General features: G+C 39.7%; 1 protein-coding gene across 1 annotated transcript in view; it reads left to right on the top strand.

Moving 5' to 3' along the window:
• The first annotated feature begins 202 nt into the window (after window positions 1-202).
• Window positions 203-19053, top strand: part of TRPC7 (transient receptor potential cation channel, subfamily C, member 7) — a 132036-nt gene continuing 113185 nt past the window's right edge. Inside the window, exons 1-2 of the mRNA XM_005865598.1 lie at window positions 203-501; window positions 8667-9444. Of these exons, the coding sequence (XP_005865660.1) occupies window positions 500-501; window positions 8667-9444 (780 nt within the window). The 5' untranslated portion in view covers window positions 203-499. The remainder of the gene's footprint in view (window positions 502-8666; window positions 9445-19053) is intronic.

Here is a 19053-nt window from a genome sequence, read left to right as displayed (position 1 = left end):
CATTTATTTAAACAGATGAATATTCTGCCTCAGGAGCCAGAATCTGCTGCCTTATATAACTGAGGTAGGGATGTGAGGGTTGAGGGGTGGGAGGAGGGTGGAAGGGGTAGGTAGAAATCCTGAGGAGCTCAGCAGAGTGTCTACCTCCCTAACAAAACTGTCTGGGAGAGGGGGTGGGGACTATACCAAGCCATCACCACAGTCTCACACACGGATCCTTCTCCGTCATGTTCCTTAGGAAATTTCCTCCGGATTAGAGGAAAAAAAGACACAGGAAGGCGGGTCTGCTTCGGAAGGCGAGTTTTTACCATTACAGCACAAAGGAGGGAAGTGCGCGCTTTCACATCCTCCTAACTCCACTCACTGGACCAGCTCTATACTTCAGCACCACGGAGAGCAGCACCACCTCGGCTACCACCCATGGGGAGCCAGATTCCCGCGACTCAACACCGGATTCCCATCATCTAAAGGAGAGATAAGCCTGCGTATTTCACTCTCAATGTAAGCAGCTGTGATGATTCTTTCATATTGTTTTTTCCAATAGAGGTTGTTATCTTAACGAAATATGGAATTAACTTTTATTAGCCCTCTCCCTCTCTTGCATTGTTTGAATATTTACATGTAAATCTGGATCTAAAATCTTTCTTATTTGTTGGGTTTGTAGAATTTTTTACTTCTCATTGAAAGTCTAAGTGTACAAAGCCACTTAGAAATAGACAACTCATCCTGGTAGCCCAGTCCTTTGTACTGGAGTGTAGTTTAAGCTTACAAGAGTATTATGTTCTTTTCTCCTACTTCACTACTGGAAGCTTTTTAATTTAGTGTTTGTTTGTGGTTTGTTTGGTTTTGTGTGTGGGGGTGGGTTGCATTTATCTTAATATAAATGTGAGGGTAGGATGAGGACAGAGGCCACATTTTAATAAGTAGGCACCAATAGAGAACAGGTGAGAAAAAAAATTATTTTTCTTTCCTTTGCTTTGCTGAAAATATATCCTTTAGACATAAATTTCAACATAAAGAATATGTTCTTAATAAAAGATCTAATCTGAGCAGGGATTTGACATAAGCTTTGAAACTCTGGAACACAGAATCTCCCTCTTTAAGTTTGAATTTGTAAATTCACTTAAATTCGATTGAATGGACATAACCAAGATGCCTCTGCCATTTGTTGTAATTTAAAGGCTTAATGGATTCAGGGTATATTTAAAGAGGAAATAATGATTGACCCTGTCTGGTTGCACTGCATGAATTTTTGCCTCAGAATGCCACCTGCTGGTGGGTCCTATTTTTGAAGCACTGGGCACACAGATTTATGAATGAATTGACATTAAATCCAGAATATTCATTATGGATAAAATTCAAACTCACTCTCTAAGAGAATTAAACAATAATACTGGTTCAATTATTTAACAACTTATAAAGGTCTATGTCACAATTATAATTTCATAAAAATATATTTCCAAAAACATTTGTTTCTGAGCTTAAGGCATGTAGACTAGCTAACTCCTTTAGGCAGTAATTAACCCAGAAAAAAATCAGAACTATTTGGGGCATCATTGAGACTAATTGCAGATGCATGTGGTATCCTGCATGAGAACTGCCAGGATCTCTTGCTTAGGAAAAGCAATCAACATTTCTCCCCAGATAAATATTCACCATGCTACTTTTTTCAGTATTTTCATTTCACAATTTAATAGCCTCTCTTACTCTTTTGATAGTAGATGTTTATTTTAATCCCTGCTGTCATTGAGGTCAATGAAACAATATCTATTTTATTACAAGGCAACTATTTGGGGAATAAAACATAACTATTAGAACTTTGTTTCAGCTCTATCTGGAGCTATCCACAATGAGATCTAAATATCCAGTTTCATAATTTCCCAGTTCCAAACAGACAAATAAGGATTTAAAAAGAAAGAAGTATAAGAAGCACACACAACTCACTAGTTATGCTTGGATGGCTAATATATAAGGTACCTAGAAAATATTGAGAATAACCTCTTTTGTAAATGTTTACAGATATAATGATTTGGTAAAAAATACTGATAAAATCATTTATTAACATTCAGGAGCACTAGATAATATTTTCAATCTAAGGTGCAATGGAAAATCCACATTAGCAGAATTGTTTGGAAAGTATATATTGATATAATGCATTATAATTAAAAGTAGAAGGATACTTTGCTTGTTTCCTGTAGGACATGACTGACAAGGTATATGAACTCCTATATATTCATGGTATAAATAGGTGGATATATTTATTCAAAATACCTGTTGTACAAATTATTGTCTCTAGCTTAAGTGGCAACTTGAATGCTCTAGATCTACAATTATTATAATTGTAATAAACTAAAATACTTAATGTTATCCAATGTTACTAGAGCACTTACTAGGCACTGTAATTTATATGCACTATCTTATCTCAACTTCAACAGAATAAGGAAGATGATACCTAGAAATAAGTTGAATGACTCTGGAAATAAAAAAAAATTAGGAATATTATGCAGAAGTGGGAATGCCTCAGTCTTCTGCCCCAGTCATCCAAGGGACTTAATATACCCTTTGATGTTAGCTGTCTCATCTAGCAACTTATGTGCCATTATTTATAGTGGAGCTAACTGGAAACTAATTTTTCATTGAAACTCAGTTACAAATGGGAAATAGTAGTTAAAGGATTATATGTCTCCTATATTTGTAAGAAAGAAGCCATTATTAAACATTAATACCTCTATTTTACTTGTCTTCTTTAATGACTAACCCAAAGTCAAATATATCAAAAATATAATATAAAAATATATTAAGTTATTTGATCATGTACCATAGGCCAAGCATTAGAAGTTCTAGATGCCAGGTACATATACCATATAAGCTAGTTATATTTTCCTGCTCTCAGAAATCCTGCACTCCAATGGAGCATTCTACAATCTAAATAAATTTAGAAAAATGCAGGAGGAAGATGGATGGCAGTAGTATATCTGCCAAAAGCACAAGCTTTGAAATCAGATAGGTTAGACTCCTAATAGTGGATCTACCACTCACAAGTAGTGTAGTCTTGGCAAAGTGGTTAATTTAGCTGAGCCTCACTTCGTTATCTATTAGATGAGAATAATAATAGTACTTATGTCATGCAGTAGTTTATGAGAATTTAAAATGATGGTGCATGTAAAATACTCAGCAGGTGCCTGCTGTGTGGTTAGTGTGTCATAATGCTAATCGTTATGATTGGTCAGGGAAGAAAAGCTAAGCTTATCATATGATTTGTATAAGTTTAAAATAATAATTCACATAAAGTATTTAACACAGTGTCTGTCAGATGGCAAATGTGTGATGCATGTTAACTATCACTATTATATAGTCATTTAGAAAAATAGCCAAGCTGAAAAATATCAGTGTAAACTGTTAGCCAATTTATAAACATTTATCTGAGTGTACTGATATGTAAAGTTTTGACCTTTACTGTCATGGACATTTGTATAAGGCTTTATAGTATTCAGGGCATTTAACATACATCACTTCATTCCCACTGTGGTCCTGAAGCACATGGAGGATAGATTCAATGATTCTCTTTCCATTGATAAGAGAGCTGAGGTTTAGGAGAAGGTTCCAAATCACTTGACTATTTCACCACTGTTGCTCGGGACTAAAATTCAATATGCACACCTTTATAGACCAGAACTAGTTTTTCTTGGATGAATGACCTGACTCTTGGATTTTGTTTGCTTCTATGTTCAGTTGTGGAATGTTATAAACTGAATTGGTTTCAGGCTTGAATAATTTCCAGAGACCTATGGTGTATGTCCCAATTTAAAAAAAAGACAATATCTCTAAAAAGACATTTTGATTAAGTGGCCTTTTCTTATCAGTAATTAACAACAATCCCTGTACTTAGGGTACAGAATTCATACTTTTCATAGATCACTGACATCTGGCTTCCTTCAGACTGGCTGATGCATCTGTAAGAGCAGCTTGATAAAAATAGCAACCAAGGGATTAAGAGGGAGTTTAATAATCAGTTCTCCTCTCAAACATAGTTTTGTTTCCACTGGAACCCTTCTCAATGACATCAAATGTCAATGTACGCATTTATTAAAAATGAAAAACACTATCTTAATTGAGGTATTTTTGATGAGTTTGATCACTCACTATCTCAATAATATATGCAAATAAAAATGCATTTGCATTCAAAGTTCATTTTTAAGAAAAATATCAAAGTAAGGGCAATCAAATGTTAATTGCACCACAGGGAGAATCATTTTGCTCCTTACTGGCCCTAAAACTGCAACAAGATCCCCAGAGTCTAGCAGAGAAACACATCTGATTCACAAGTGCCAGCTTTGGCCACCAGCTATGGTGGACCAAATGACTTCCTCTTTCTGACATATCTTTTATGGTTCTTTCCAACCCATGTGAACCATATAGCTAAAGCCTGAGTAAAGTCAAGATTAAATAGCAAGAATATGGTGACCTAATATATTCATAGGTGTATAAATGTTTACGTGGGGGAACTAGGAAGAGGTTGGTAAAAGGGTACAAACTTTCAGCTTTAAGATGAGTAACGTCTGAAGATCTAATATAAAACCTGGTGACCATAGTTGATAACTGAAATTTTCTGAGAGTAGAATTTACATGATCTCATCAAAATATAAATATATGTTGTGTCAAAGAAAAATACATATTTATGGCTAGTATTTGTCAGAAGTTAAAATGTCCTCACCATTTGACATGACTATATATATATATATATTCATACATACATGGTGAATAATGTGTAAACTAGATGGTGGGATTCCTTTTATTATGTATACATATGTCAAATCACCACAATGTATACCTAAAACATTTTACTATTTGATTTGTCAGTTATACTTTAATAAAGCTGAAAAATAAATGTTTGAAAAACATTATTAGAGGGACATCAAGGTAAAAGGCCTCCACCAATATCTGGATTAATTCATGTGGCTTCAGGGTATGCTGTGAAACACCTGATGTTGGAAGTAATCTCACTGAGTTGCATGTCCCATTATATGCTTGTGTGCATACATGATTTGAAGGTTTCATCAATACCAAATTCTGCTAGGAAAGAAGCAGAATTGACAATTCTGTGAGCATCCAAATGTTTATCTCAAAGCTGAGGTTTTAAAGGCTAAGAAAAAGAGGCTTATTTACTACTCTGGGTTGTCTGCTTTCATGGTCATTTGTAAAAAATGCATGTCAAATGGTGAGGACATTTTAACTTCTGACAAATACTAGCCATAAATATGTATTTTTCTTTGACACAACATAATTATTATAGAAACATCAAGATATATAATGTTCTACTCTTGTGTAGAAATTACTTGCCCTAAGGTTTAGTCTTCTTGCTTCACCTACCTCAGATTCTCCACCCAGAAAATGAGAATGCTAATACCTTGCTATGTATGTTTGTGTAATGAGGGGAATTAACAAATAATGCTTTAACATTCTTTAAATTTGTAGGTTGTAGCGTCTATGATAGTCATGTGGACTCTGAATTTAGATTGGGTACTTATATGTTCCTTGTGAACTGTTTCTCTACTCTGACTTGGTTCAGTAGTTATTATATTTCCTTTGAATTAATCTCCCCATGGCTCATTGTTGTGTAATAGTTGTATATCCTTGACCTTGGAATCTGACCTATTCGCCCTCTTGAGCAGACCTCTAATGGAAAGTGACATAGAATCAAGCTCAAATCCCTTCTAGGACAGCTGCCATTTCATCTCTGACACACACTGCTCAGATGCTCTTGAGTGGAAACTGCTTTTTCTTGGGGATGATTGTGATGTCCAAGTCCAAAAAGGTCTCCCTAAAGGGGTAGAAGCATGATCATCATAGAACAGGCTGAGTAATTCTATGAGGATTAGTCTTTTGTGGGCTAAATTCCCACCTGAGTCTGTATATCCAGATGACAGATCTTGAAACTGAATTCATAACATCCTTTGAAACTAGGCCCCTTGGGAATAAAAATCAGGTGAATGCTTAGCTTTCAACTAAATTGCCTCCTCTTCTTTTGAAAAACCTATAATAATACATACTTGCACCCTATTTGTGAGTCCCTCCTCTGCTGGACTCCCAACCTCTGGTCTGCTTTGGCATCAAAGAGCAGCCACTCTCTCTGGAATAGTGGAATTGTTTAGAGTAATGGGCTCAGAAGGAGTTCATGAACTTGAATCCTAAAAATCTTTTCTCTAGCAATCTTCTATCAAAGTGCACTTTAGAAAAGTGGATGGCAGTTTAGATGCTCTTCCTAAAGGAACATAACACACTCTATTAAGATTTATCACCCACAGTTGTCTTTTGAGGGAGTTGCCCTTAATTATGCCTTTTACGTTTTGCAGCTAAAGAAGCTGCTCCACTGACTAGTTTAGCAATTTCTCCCAGGAAGTGTGACTCAAGCCCAGGCAAGATGAGAGTACAAATTCTGACCTCCAAGTCTTTGCTTTAGGGCCCCCTAAAGGAGCTAAAACCAAAAGGTTCTCAGCAAGTTAAACAGTGAAATGAGCAGAAAACTAAATAAAGCCCAATTTTTTATCACAAGACTGAGGGACACTACTATTTTTTTTTTAAGCTCAAAACCCTAGGTTTAATTTAAAAGTCTTCCTCTGTGATTATTTTAAAAAATGGCTTAAGTGAAATACTTAGTATTCTTAATGCACGGAGGCATGACCAATAACAAACAGAAAGTGAGAAACATGGAAAGTAGTTCAAAACAAATACCCAAGTTCTTTCTCTTCAGAACATATATTCACTTACTGAAATGTATGCCATTCTAATAGTACTTGAGTAATATGAGTAGAGGTAGACTAGAAAAGGGGAATCAAAAATATGAGTAGGGCCAAGTGGAGAACCAGAAAAGTTTGAAATGTTCAAGTTCTTAGAGAGTTAGGAAATATCTGGTCCAGGTTCTCTTTTTTTATAGTTAAAGTGCCTCGAGCTGGGGACCTGCTCAAGATCTGAAGACTAGCTGGAGATGAGTATCTGGTTCAAGCTCAAATTACACTATGGCTTTATTCTCTCTAGTCTGCCACTTTAAAACTCTGGCAAACTAAACATTATGTAACTTGTCCATAGTCACAAGGCTGGCAAAAGTGGACCAAGGCTTCTGATTCTAGACCAGCCGTGGGCAAACTACGGCCCGCGGGCCGGATCCGGCCCGTTTGAAATGAATAAAACTAAAAAAAAAAAAGACCGTACCCTTTTATGTAATGATGTTTACTTTGAATTTATATTAGTTCACACAAACACTCCATCCATGCTTTTGTTCCGGCCCTCTGGTCCAGTTTAAGAACCCATTGTGGCCCTCGAGTCAAAAAGTTTGCCCACCCCTGTTCTAGACCTTCTGACTTCAAAGCCCATCTCTCAGCCATACTTGTCTCATGATCTTCATCTGAGATAACGGCAACAATACTATCTCATAGGGTGGATGCAAGAATTACACAAGTAATACATGTGAAGTATATTAACTTCTTAGTATAACTCCTGGTATATAGTAGGTGCTTAATAAATGTCAATAGCTTTTACTAGCAGTATATTATTAACCTCTACACTATGTCACAATGGGAAAGAATAAGTTAGAAATGAACCTGCATATGAATTGACCTGCCTTCTCATCCATAAAAAAAAAAACACCCAGGTTTGATCCTAAGAAGTTATGGCTAAATTTTTTTAGGAGGACTGCTATGTGGCCATCCGTAAGTGGGAGATGCTCCCTGCCACATCCTGACCTCTGTAAGTACTTAGGCTCCATGGGGACAGAAAGTGAGCACAGTCCCATACAGCAGAGGTGGGGAACATCCGGCCCGTGGGCCATATAAGACCCACAAAATCATTTGGTGAGTTAATTATATGTTTGACCAAATACAGCAGACTAATTTTTAAGCTGATAATTTTGTATGGCCCTCGAATGATGTTATAAATATCTAAATGGCCCATGGCAGAAAAAAAGGTTCCCTACCCCTACCATACAGGATAGCAATGAATGTAGAAACAAATGTGTGACTGGCTTGCATGTTATTGCATCTTGTCACTGGGAACAATACAAAGGCAGCAGTATCCATGGTGGCCATCTCTATGGCACAGCCCTTGGAGAAATGAGCATATCACTAGGCAGGAGGAGACAGGATAAAACCAATATTGAGTAAGTACTTTCTACATACATGTTATCTCATTTAATCCTCCTATGGACCCTATGGCCCACACAAGTTATTCACATTGTACAGGTGAAAGCACAGAGAAGCATTGCACTACAGCTCAGAGAAGTTCAAGTGACATACTCAGCTTTGTACAAATGGAAATAAAACCAACAGCCCTTGGCCTGTGTCAGCCATATCAGCACCCAAACCCACCACCTCCATCTCCCATTACACTCTACCTAAAATCACATTTCAGCTCTGCTACCACTCCTCCTCCCAAGTGGTATAGATGCTGGATAATGAATTCAATACTTCCACTTGAATTAGAATAGTTCAGGTCATCTAATTTGTCTTAATCTCAGTGATAAGACAATTATTTCTAATAAGATTTCATAATTACTCCTAAGATTCCAATCATGACATTCTTCTTTATCTCAACAATTTTTATTTGCTCTGTCCCTGGGGAACCCACAGGCCCATGGCAGAGTAACCGAGCATCTTTGCCTTGTTGCCCCACAGGTTGAGGAGCAGCACCTTCAAAAATATGCAGCGCCGTCACACAACACTGAGGGAGAAAGGCCGCCGCCAGGCTATCCGAGGTCCTGCCTACATGTTTAATGAGAAGGGCACCAGCCTGACACCCGAGGAGGAGCGCTTCCTGGACTCAGCCGAGTATGGCAACATCCCAGTGGTCAGGAAAATGCTGGAAGAGTCCAAGACCCTCAACTTCAACTGTGTGGACTACATGGGGCAGAACGCACTGCAGCTGGCCGTGGGCAATGAACACCTGGAGGTCACAGAGCTGCTGCTCAAGAAAGAGAACCTAGCACGGGTGGGGGATGCTTTACTTTTGGCTATCAGCAAGGGCTACGTGCGCATCGTGGAGGCCATTCTCAACCACCCAGCCTTCGCTCAGGGCCAGCGCCTGACGCTCAGCCCGCTAGAGCAGGAGCTCCGAGACGATGACTTCTATGCCTATGACGAGGATGGCACACGCTTCTCCCACGATATCACACCCATCATCCTGGCAGCCCATTGCCAGGAGTACGAGATCGTGCACATCCTCCTGCTCAAGGGCGCCCGTATCGAGCGGCCCCATGACTACTTCTGCAAGTGCAATGAGTGCACCGAGAAGCAGCGGAAGGACTCTTTCAGCCACTCGCGCTCCCGCATGAATGCCTACAAGGGACTGGCAAGTGCTGCCTACTTGTCCCTGTCCAGTGAAGACCCTGTCCTCACCGCACTGGAGCTAAGCAATGAATTAGCCAGACTAGCCAACATTGAGACTGAATTCAAGGTAATTCACCACTCACCACCCTGCAGGCAGCTTGTGCAGTGGGCTCTTCCAGGTGTGCCCAATGGCCAAACAGGTTGTCTTCCAGTCTAACACAGGTGAAGGACTTGGGGTCCTGTCTTTCGGGCTCACAGGGAGGAGGGCACTTCCTGAACCTGTCAGATATAGGCCTGGAAAAAAAAAAGCAGCCCATTACGTGGAATATTTGAAACCATGTAAGTGTGGTGGAGAGATGACTTATACACCAACTCATGCTGTAGAAGACAAGCAGCAGGCAGGCAGGCAGAATTACACTGTGGTTCTGGTGCAAATACCTCAGTTCTGCCCTCAGAGAACTCAGGAGTGCCCAGAAGTCCAGCGATGGTTTCCTAGCCCAGGTCTTGGACTTGCTGTCTCACCTGCATGGTTCTGATTGTCTTGTTCACATCTCTATCCCAACCTGAACTGTGCTAATCCTAGATTCAGTCTCATATCTAATGCTAGAAAGACTTGGCAGCAGCCTTACTCAATTTAACAAGCTATTGCTTTGTCCTGTCAAAGGGCTGAGGAGAAAACACATGAAAATGAAAACTGTCTGTAGAGTTGGGCTTGTCACCCCAGTAGATGGGCATGGGGCAAAGCCCTGTAATTCAGCCACCCTGATAACACTTGGACCTACCAGGTTAGCCTAGGGCAGTGGTCGGCAAATTGCGGCTTGCAAGTCACATGAGGCTCTTTGGCCCCTTGAGTGTGGCTCTTCCACAAAATACCGACTTCTGCGCATGGGCCACGAAGTTTCTATTGCACTGTACATGCGTGCCCGCATGTGGGATTTTGTGGAAGAGCCACACTCAAGGGGCCAAAGAGCCACATGTGGCTCGCGAGCCGCAGTTTGCTGACCACTGGCCTAGGGGATGGTGACCCATCTCCAAAGTCCACTATTCAATAATGGGCCTATGTTTTTCCTGTCAATTGACATTCCCCCTAAAAGAGAAGACTGGGACCTAATTCTTTTGACAGTGTTCAGTAATAATTAAAAGCAAGCCATTTAGTGAGAACTTACTGTGTGCCAAAGACTGAGTGTCTTAATATGATGTTGTTTAATCCCTTCAACAATCATTTATATGGATACCATTATTACCCTCATTTTAATCCTTACTCAAAGATATGTCTTTTTATTATTATTGATTTGAGAGAGGAAGGGGGAAGAGAGAGAGACTTGGAATCAAACCCACAACCTAGGTATGTGCCCTGACTGAAAATTGAACCCGCAACTCTTTTGGTGTATGAGATGATGCTCCAACCAACTGAGCCGTCTGGCCAGGGCCAATTATCCTCAATTTATATGAGGGCTATCCTGGATGTTATCCTGCAGGAAATGGAGAGCCACTGGAAGTTTGTGATTAGGGTACTTACTAAAATGATGAAAGCTAGAGTTTTGGGAATTTACTTGGATGGTAGGTAAGGTGAATTAGAAGATTTGGAGTGTGAGGCACTGCGACTAAAGAGGGGGACAATTTAGCTGTGCGTGCATGAGGCCATGGAAGCCTCTCTGTAGGAGTGGAATCACACACAATCAGGGACAGAAGACCCAGGCCTACAGGGAGTGCAGGGCACCAAAAATTGTGAATAGATTAAGAATATTATAATTAACTAGCTTTATTCCATCTGTCCCCCATCTTTGACCCATCTACTAAATTGAAGACACTTCCCTACTCGTGCCTTGTACATAGCCTTATCTAGAAAAATTGGTGGTTGTAGATGTAGAGATTACCCAAAGAAGTTCACAACAAATGTGGCTACTGCCTCTCCTTTCCTTGTTTCTATACAATAAACTCCACCTACCAGCAATAAAGCCAATGATGTCCCAAGGAAACCTGGTGGAATTTTGCTGTACCCTGGGCTTCAGACTAAATCTGCATATAGGTCATGTAGAAAAAAATGGCTAAGCCAATTAATTTAGATATTTCTGGCAAAGAAAAAAACAATTCAAGGAAAAAATGTTTTCTTAATTCAATTATCTGAATAATTGCACAACTCTCTACTTATCTGAAATCTGGGAGCATGCCAGCCATTCTAAATAAAATTATGCTAGACTAACATCTGCAATTACATCTGGGTTATTTTTTCCTTTTAATAAAACCCAAAGTCTGACATATTTCAGTATATATAATATCTAGAATTGGAAGTTTACTAAAAGCATTTACTATGGTATTTTTATTTAAAAAGTAAATTATAAAAATTATGGACAGTTAAGAACCTACTAACATGATGACAAATGCTCTCTACAATGCAATGATTTAAGCCCGTGGTCGGCAAACTGAGGCTCACGAGCCACATGCGGCGCTTTGGCCCCTTGAGTGTGGCTCTTCCTAAGCCTTAGGAGTACCCTAATTAAGTTAATAACAATGTACCTACCTATATAGTTTAAGTTTAAAAAATTTGGCTCTCAAAAGAAATTTCAATCGTTGTACTGTTGATATTTGGCTCTGTTGACTAATGAGTTTGCTGACCACTGATTTAAGCAGATAAGAGTTCACATAAATACACATTCACTGGCTATTAACATCTCCCTTTGTTTGAAATGTTTTTCAGGTTGTTGACAAAGGGTGCATTATAAATTAACCTAAGTGTTCTGTCAGTACTGTATCACTTATTCAACTACCCTTGCATGTGCATTCCTGACATAAATCTTCTCAGAGAAGAGAACAGCTTAGCAAGAGGGAAGTCAAATTGTAATGAAAGAGTAACGAGTAAATGCATGTGTTCTACAGTGCACTCTTTTGGAGTCTGTTTTGCCTTAAGGGAACTACACATTACTGCCTGTAGCCATGTGTTACAGAGATGACGCAGGGTACAGCACAGCTATCAGGTTCTCGATGGAGATGTCATGTCATCCTCCAGAGCCTTTAAAACACACATTCTGGGAGTGACTCTCCTGACTAACACTGTGCGTGAAAACCTGATTCAGTTGCTGAGGCTATTGTTTTGGGAGTCATTTTAATTTACCACCAGAATAGTCCAGTTATTAGCAAGAAGTACAGCTAATGTCAAGGTCTCCAATAAATTGTAGCTGGTGTCAGATGCCTGCTAGAAAACCATTATTTTTAGTGTGGAAATGATACAGCTGTTCAAGGATTTTCTTATGTCCCTCTAATCTCCTTGGGTCTAGAAAAATATTAAAACTCAACGTGGTCACTGAGGCCTTCCTAGCATCTTGAATGGTTCCTAGCATCCATAAATATTTAACGAAGAAAATCCTAAAAGGATAATCATTTCAACTGATGAAGCAAGTGATTATTATATCTATGGTTTAAACTCTTCCTGCATATATGGATTTAATAGAGGTATTTGATGGACATGGTGAAATGGGGAAGCTCTAAAAGTGATAAGGTAGTTGAAGGGATAAAAGCAAACCACATTAAATAACTAAAGATCAATCATTAACTGCACTGCATGGTGCCAATGATCACTAAACTCTGGAGCAAGGGTCCTCAAACTACGGCCAGCGGGCCACATGCAAATACAAATATTGTATTTGTTCCCGTTTTGTTTTTTACTTCAAAATAAGATATGTGCAGTGTGCATAGGAATTTGTTCATAGTTTTTTTTTAAACTATAGTCCGGCCCTCCAACGGTCTGAGGGACAGTGAACTGGACCCCTGTTTAAAAAGTTTGAGGACCCCTGCTCTGGAGGGTGCTGTGTGTCTTCTTGGTCTTGCCCACAATACCTACCATGTGGAGTCTGAGAGCCCTGCCCACAATGACATTTTGGCTGATTGGTTTATCTATGTAGTAGGAGACAGAGAAGGGGAAGCCCAGCATGGAATAGACTATTCAGAGGTGTTTCACTACTGGAACGGGCTCTGCTCTCTCTGTGTAGAGGACTTTGTCTACCTCAGTTGAGTTACAGCTTCTGCCACCAAGTACGTAATAAGGTCTCTACATTTCTCTTGAATGAGTCTGCTTGGTTTTTTTATTGGTCATCTCTCTGATAAAATTGCTCAGGGTTTACTTTATTTTGTTTGTGTCTTCCCAAATTACTTGGCATTCTGTCTGTGCATGTTGTTTATTAGTGGAGCTATTGTTTTGAAAAGATTACAGGCATTAAGTCTTTTTTCCAATTGAGAGTTATGCCAACAGCAATACCTAACAGGGGTGAAAGGGGAAGGGGAGGAAAGGACAAGAGAATATTGTAGAATGAGATTCAAGGCTTTGGAAGGAAGGAGAAGCAGGATGGGGATTGGAGGGATACCTCTTGCTCTCTCATCTTTTGCTTAAATTGAAAAGTATCCCTTGTTCCCAAGTCAGGGAAGCCCAACAAACACTTCACCTTAGTTATTTAAGATTTGATCATTCTCAATAATAACAAAACTGCAACTGAGAAAGCATTTCCTGTTGACAAAACATCAGCAAGGAAGCTGCTGACTGTGCTGCAGTCACATGCAATTTATCCTTACAGGGCACAGAGGGGAAGAGTAGGGGGGCAGAAAGCTAGACCTGTAGCCTATCTTGCTCAAAGTGTTGATGAATTTTCTATTTGTCAATGAGTTGCTAACCACATGCATTATGAAAAATAAATAATGAATTATGTATTAATGTTTGTTTTGCCATTTTAAGGCCCATAAAAAAAGTCAGTGGACCTAAAATACCACAAATTAAAAATGCAAATGACGACAAATCAGACCAATTTACCAAGCGCTAATGATCTCTAGTGAGATCTCATTGTGGAAGGTAAAGATGTTGAGATGACAGTTTGTAAACTGCTTGCAAACTTTATCAAAGTGGAAAAGGGAAGAAGAGGGGGAAAGGAGGAGGAGTGACTGTACTGTGGTAGGGACAGCTCAGAGCACATCTGAACTCTGGCCTTGTGGAGGGAGCCAGGAGCCAGGAACCAGGAAGCCTGAGGAAAGGCCCACCCTGGGCCTGAGGCAGAGCCAAAGGCTGAACAAGCCCATTGCCTCCAGTGGAATCTGTGTTTGCACCTATTTCTCACATGCTTTGAATATTTTTAAAATTTTTAAATTTTATAGACGAACACTCTGGGAAAATAGAGTTGAATTTTGAAATCTTGGCTGGTAGTATAAACAAATGCCTGCTTAACATACACAAAATGACTTGAAAACGGTTTCCTTTTCCATTGGGAAAATATTTTTTAAACTGTGAAGGCTGCAGGTCTTAAAAGCAAGTTGTTATTTAAGAGACTCTGGCAGAAAACTCCTCAAAGCACTCACTTATATGCCATCCCCAATACCCTCAGTGATCTGACTGGGTCATCCAAGCTCTCTGCTTGAGTACTTGGTAATGCAGAGCAGAAGCAGAAAGAGAAAGATGACATATGACAGGTGATGAGCTATGATGGGATGGCCCCCCACTAAGCATGTACAAGTAAGGTGAGGTAAGAGCACGCATGCCAGTTAACAGTCCACACTGGGGCCAGGATTGTCAGCTTTTATATCTGACAGTAAGATCTGGGGACTGGCTTATCTCAGGAGAAGAAACAGAGGTGACCTCTGCCATGTTAGCTTTGTCTTTTTCTATTTTTCTACCTAAATGTCTGGAGGAGCACTTATGCCAGAGCCTTCAATAAATCATAACAGGAAAAGAGTTAATTAATGTGTCCTTTAATGACAATTTTTCACTGGGTCATAACTAATGCCTAAAGTTAAATGATTTTCCTCTTTTGGGATTCAAGCCAAGAGTATAAGCCAGTGTACACTAGATGACAGGTATTTAGGTGGCAAAGGAGGCCACTTTGCTTGGTGAGGACAAGGGCAGTGGACAGGCTCTCGTGAGCACCCAGGCAGCCATGCTTCATTTCCTCAAGGCTTTGGAATAGAGAACAAAAAACTTGGCTCTGGAATCTGACTCACCAGGTTTCCAGTCGCAGAGTTATCCCCTGGCAACCATGCAATCTTGGGGGATCCAGTGGAAGTTAGTTTTCTTATCTGAAAAGGGGTAAGTGGGTAGAATTGTAAGAGGTCAGAATGGAATGCTTATTTTCCTCACCCAAAATCTTGCTCTCACCCTAATCTCTGTAAGTGACATCATGATTCACCCAGTTGTTAAGAGCTTTCCATGTCTCATCCCATTTAACCTCAAGAAAGTCCTGGCACATATTAGGTATTCAATACATAATATTAGCTCAGTCAATAAATGACTTGGTGAGTGACTTAATGAATAACGACCTCCCAGGGTGCTGATGAGAATTAAATGAGGTGAACAATATAAAACGTTGCAGAGAACCTGACACTCCCCGCCCAACATACACACAGAACTCAGTGAGAATCCCTTTTTGTTCCCCAAAGCCCACTGGATTTTTAGTGCCACAACTTTTCCTACCAACACAACTTAAGTGTCAGCATTTCTTCTATTCAAAAGGTCTTCCTGATTTTGCTAAGCTTCTCTCCTTGCCCACCAAGACATCTTTTCAGAGGAAGAGATAGTATGGGCTGTACATGTAAAGCTCTGTGGCTAAAATCAGGGGATATTTTCAATTGGAAAATGCAGAGCAGTGAAACTGAGCAAGCCTGGAGTGCTGCTAAGTATTGTGAAAACACGTGTTATGGGCAGGAAGACAGAGAAGCAGAGGAGGAGAGAGAAGGAAATGGGAAGGCACAGCTCCTGCAAAACACAGACAGAGATTACTTTTTTAAAAATATCTCCATGAAAAAGATTCATCACTACACACAAAAAAAAATTGAGAAAAAGTTATTTCCTATACAAGTATAACTATCATGATGAAATATATCAGAGATATGGAGAAAATAGAAACAGTTCTTAGAGAATATTAGTCAATGAGAAGTAGCACAAATTAAATCAAATAGAAATGAGGAAAATACAGGACTTATCTCTGAAAAAAGTTGCAATGCTATATAAATTATTTACAATACAGTGACATTAATCAAGTGTGCTACACACACCATCAACATAGAGGCATGTGTTTTATGAGCAAATTCACCTTCAGATTAATATGGAAAATATGCCAGGAGGGTGGAATGGGAGATGGGTTGTAGACCTGCAGAATATCAGAACTGGATGAGCCCTCATTACAGAGCTACCTGATAATTCAGCATCATTAACCCTCTAGGCTCTGGGTTGGATGTTGGGTTGAAATAATGAACAAAATAAAGTTCATGCCCTCAGGACCTTCTAGTCTAGTGGAAAAGATCAGCATTTTTCATACCACCACACAAATAAACACAGCTTTACATATCGTGCTACGCAGTAAAAGGGCAATTTTAAAAGAGCTGACTTTGTGGACAGCTGACTGTGTGTGTGTGTGTACACACACACATGCACACATACAGATGTACATGTGTTTAAAGAGGAGATAGTGTTTAAAGAAAACCTGAGGTTATGGGAGAGATAAACAGACAGGATGGAATGGGAAAATGGTTCTAGGTATAGAAGTAGCACATGAAATATCTCAGTGCAGAGAGGGGAAAGAGAGGCCTATTAGAGAATTGTGAGTAGCTCCCCATTGCAAGGAGTAAAAAGGAGAGGTGGCAGGTAATAGTGTTGAAGAAGAACACTTCAGACATGACTTTGCCATTGGCAGCTATAGCAAGAAGATGGATTTCATTTTAGGGTGAATGGAGAGCCACTGGAAGGTTTCAGCAGGTAAGGGAATGACTCATATCTGCAGTTTGGTAAAATCCACTCTATCTACTATAGAATTTGACTGGAGGGGACATACTGAAAAAAATTGGATGACCACTATAGGAAGGGGAGGTCCACCCAGGAAGGGGATGAGTGGCACCTGAGTGCAGAAGGACCAGCACATCCCAGCCAGTGGGTGATTCATCACAATCACAGCAACAGCACAGTCAGACAAGGTTCCTGTGGAGGTGGAGAAACTCCTTCCCCAGGTCTGGGCAAACTGTTCCTTGCAAAGCACCGCCAGCACAGAGGTCCTGTAAAGCGGGTTTAGGAGTAACAGTCCCAGAATAAGAAGGATTCCATTGGATTTTGACATTTCTACTACATTTTCCAAATTCTGCGGACATCTTTCTCCCTCTGTTGGCTGCACGAATCAAGTAAAATTTTCATTAAAGTAGAGGAAAGTGGCTAAATTTTATCTCCGATTTTGATTCACCTAGAGCAGGTTTTAGCATAAAGGTATGGACTACCAGTGATGGCAAACCTTTTGAGCTCGGCGTGCCAGCATTTTGAAAAACCCTAACTTAACTCTGGTGCCGTGTCACATATAGAAATTTTTTGATATTTTCAACCATAGTAAAACAAAGACTTATATTTTGATATTTATTTTATATATTTAAATGTCATTTAACAAAGAAAAATCAACCAAAAAAATGAGTTCGCGTGTCACCTCTGACACGCGTGTCATAGGTTCGCCATCACTGGACTAGACCTCTCCTTCTTCCTCCAAAGCTTTGGAATTGAAATTTACTCTCATAGTGCTGGAGGCCAGAAGTCCAATATCAAGGTATTATCAGGGCCATGCTCTCTCTGAAGGCTCTAAGGGAAGGATCCTTCCTTGTCTCTTCCTAGCTGCCATGGTGATCCTTAACTTAAAGACACATCACCCCAATCTCTGTCTTTGTTGTCACACAGTGATCTCACTGTTTGTATCTGTGGCCCTTATCCTCTTCTTATACGGACATTCTTATAAACAGCAGTCATTTTGGATTAAGAGCCAACTACTCCAGAAGGACTTCATTCTACCTAATTACACCTGAAATACACTATTTTCAAATAAGGTCCCATACTGAAGTTCCAGGAAGGATACTATACAACCCAATACCATGCGAAAGTACCAAGTTGAGATGAATTGTGGAAGAATGAGACCACTAATCTAGCTGAACCTCACAGCAGGGCAGGATAGAAAGCTAGAGGTCAGTTATTCTGGGAAGCCAAAGACAGTCCTAAAAGTAGGAGTCAGTCTGAAGGAAAGGAAGAGATTGCTGATGCTTTCTATTGACCAAGGCACAAGTGGAGACAGAGAAATTGGAATTCTGTTTGTGCATATGGTGCTTGGGAAAGCTGGTGGATATGGGATAGGAGGTAACTGACAGAAGAAATGGGGGAAACTTAGAACTGGGGAACTGCCCCTCCCAAGTATGAGAAAAACATCTTCAAGTGTTTGGGTTTGAGGATAATGAAAATAACACACTGATTATAGAATTTTTAGAAAATATAGAAAAATAGAGGAAACAGAAAGTTCAGCATTAATCCCACCATCTAAGAACAATCTATATGTTTCCTCCTAATGTTCCCTCTACCCCCAGGTGCAAAAATTAGAATTAAAACTATGACTCAGTTGATGGAACATTATCATATTTTTGTTTCTCTTCATACTTTATCCTCATTTCCATTCTCCTACACCTCAAAAATGCGTGTGCACACACACATGCGCATAAGTCAATGTGTATATATAGTGTGTTTATATGTATGTATGTCTACATGTATTATTCAAGAAATATTTCTTTTGCACCTACTATGTAAAAAGCTCTAGAGGTTGGAACACTCAGAGACCATCAAAGTCCTGTAACCTTTGCCCCATAGAACTTACAGGCTAATAGAGACCATGGAAAACATACATTGCTGGTGTGTGTGTGTGTGTGTTGATAAATTATGTAAGAGGGATCATACAATAAAATTGTGATCTTT

This window comes from Myotis brandtii, unplaced genomic scaffold (assembly GCF_000412655.1).
Source record: "Myotis brandtii unplaced genomic scaffold, ASM41265v1 scaffold208, whole genome shotgun sequence".
Lineage (NCBI taxonomy): Eukaryota > Metazoa > Chordata > Mammalia > Chiroptera > Vespertilionidae > Myotis > Myotis brandtii.
The sequence above is the reverse complement of the archived record's forward strand: the minus strand, read 5'-3'. Positions and strand labels throughout refer to the sequence as shown.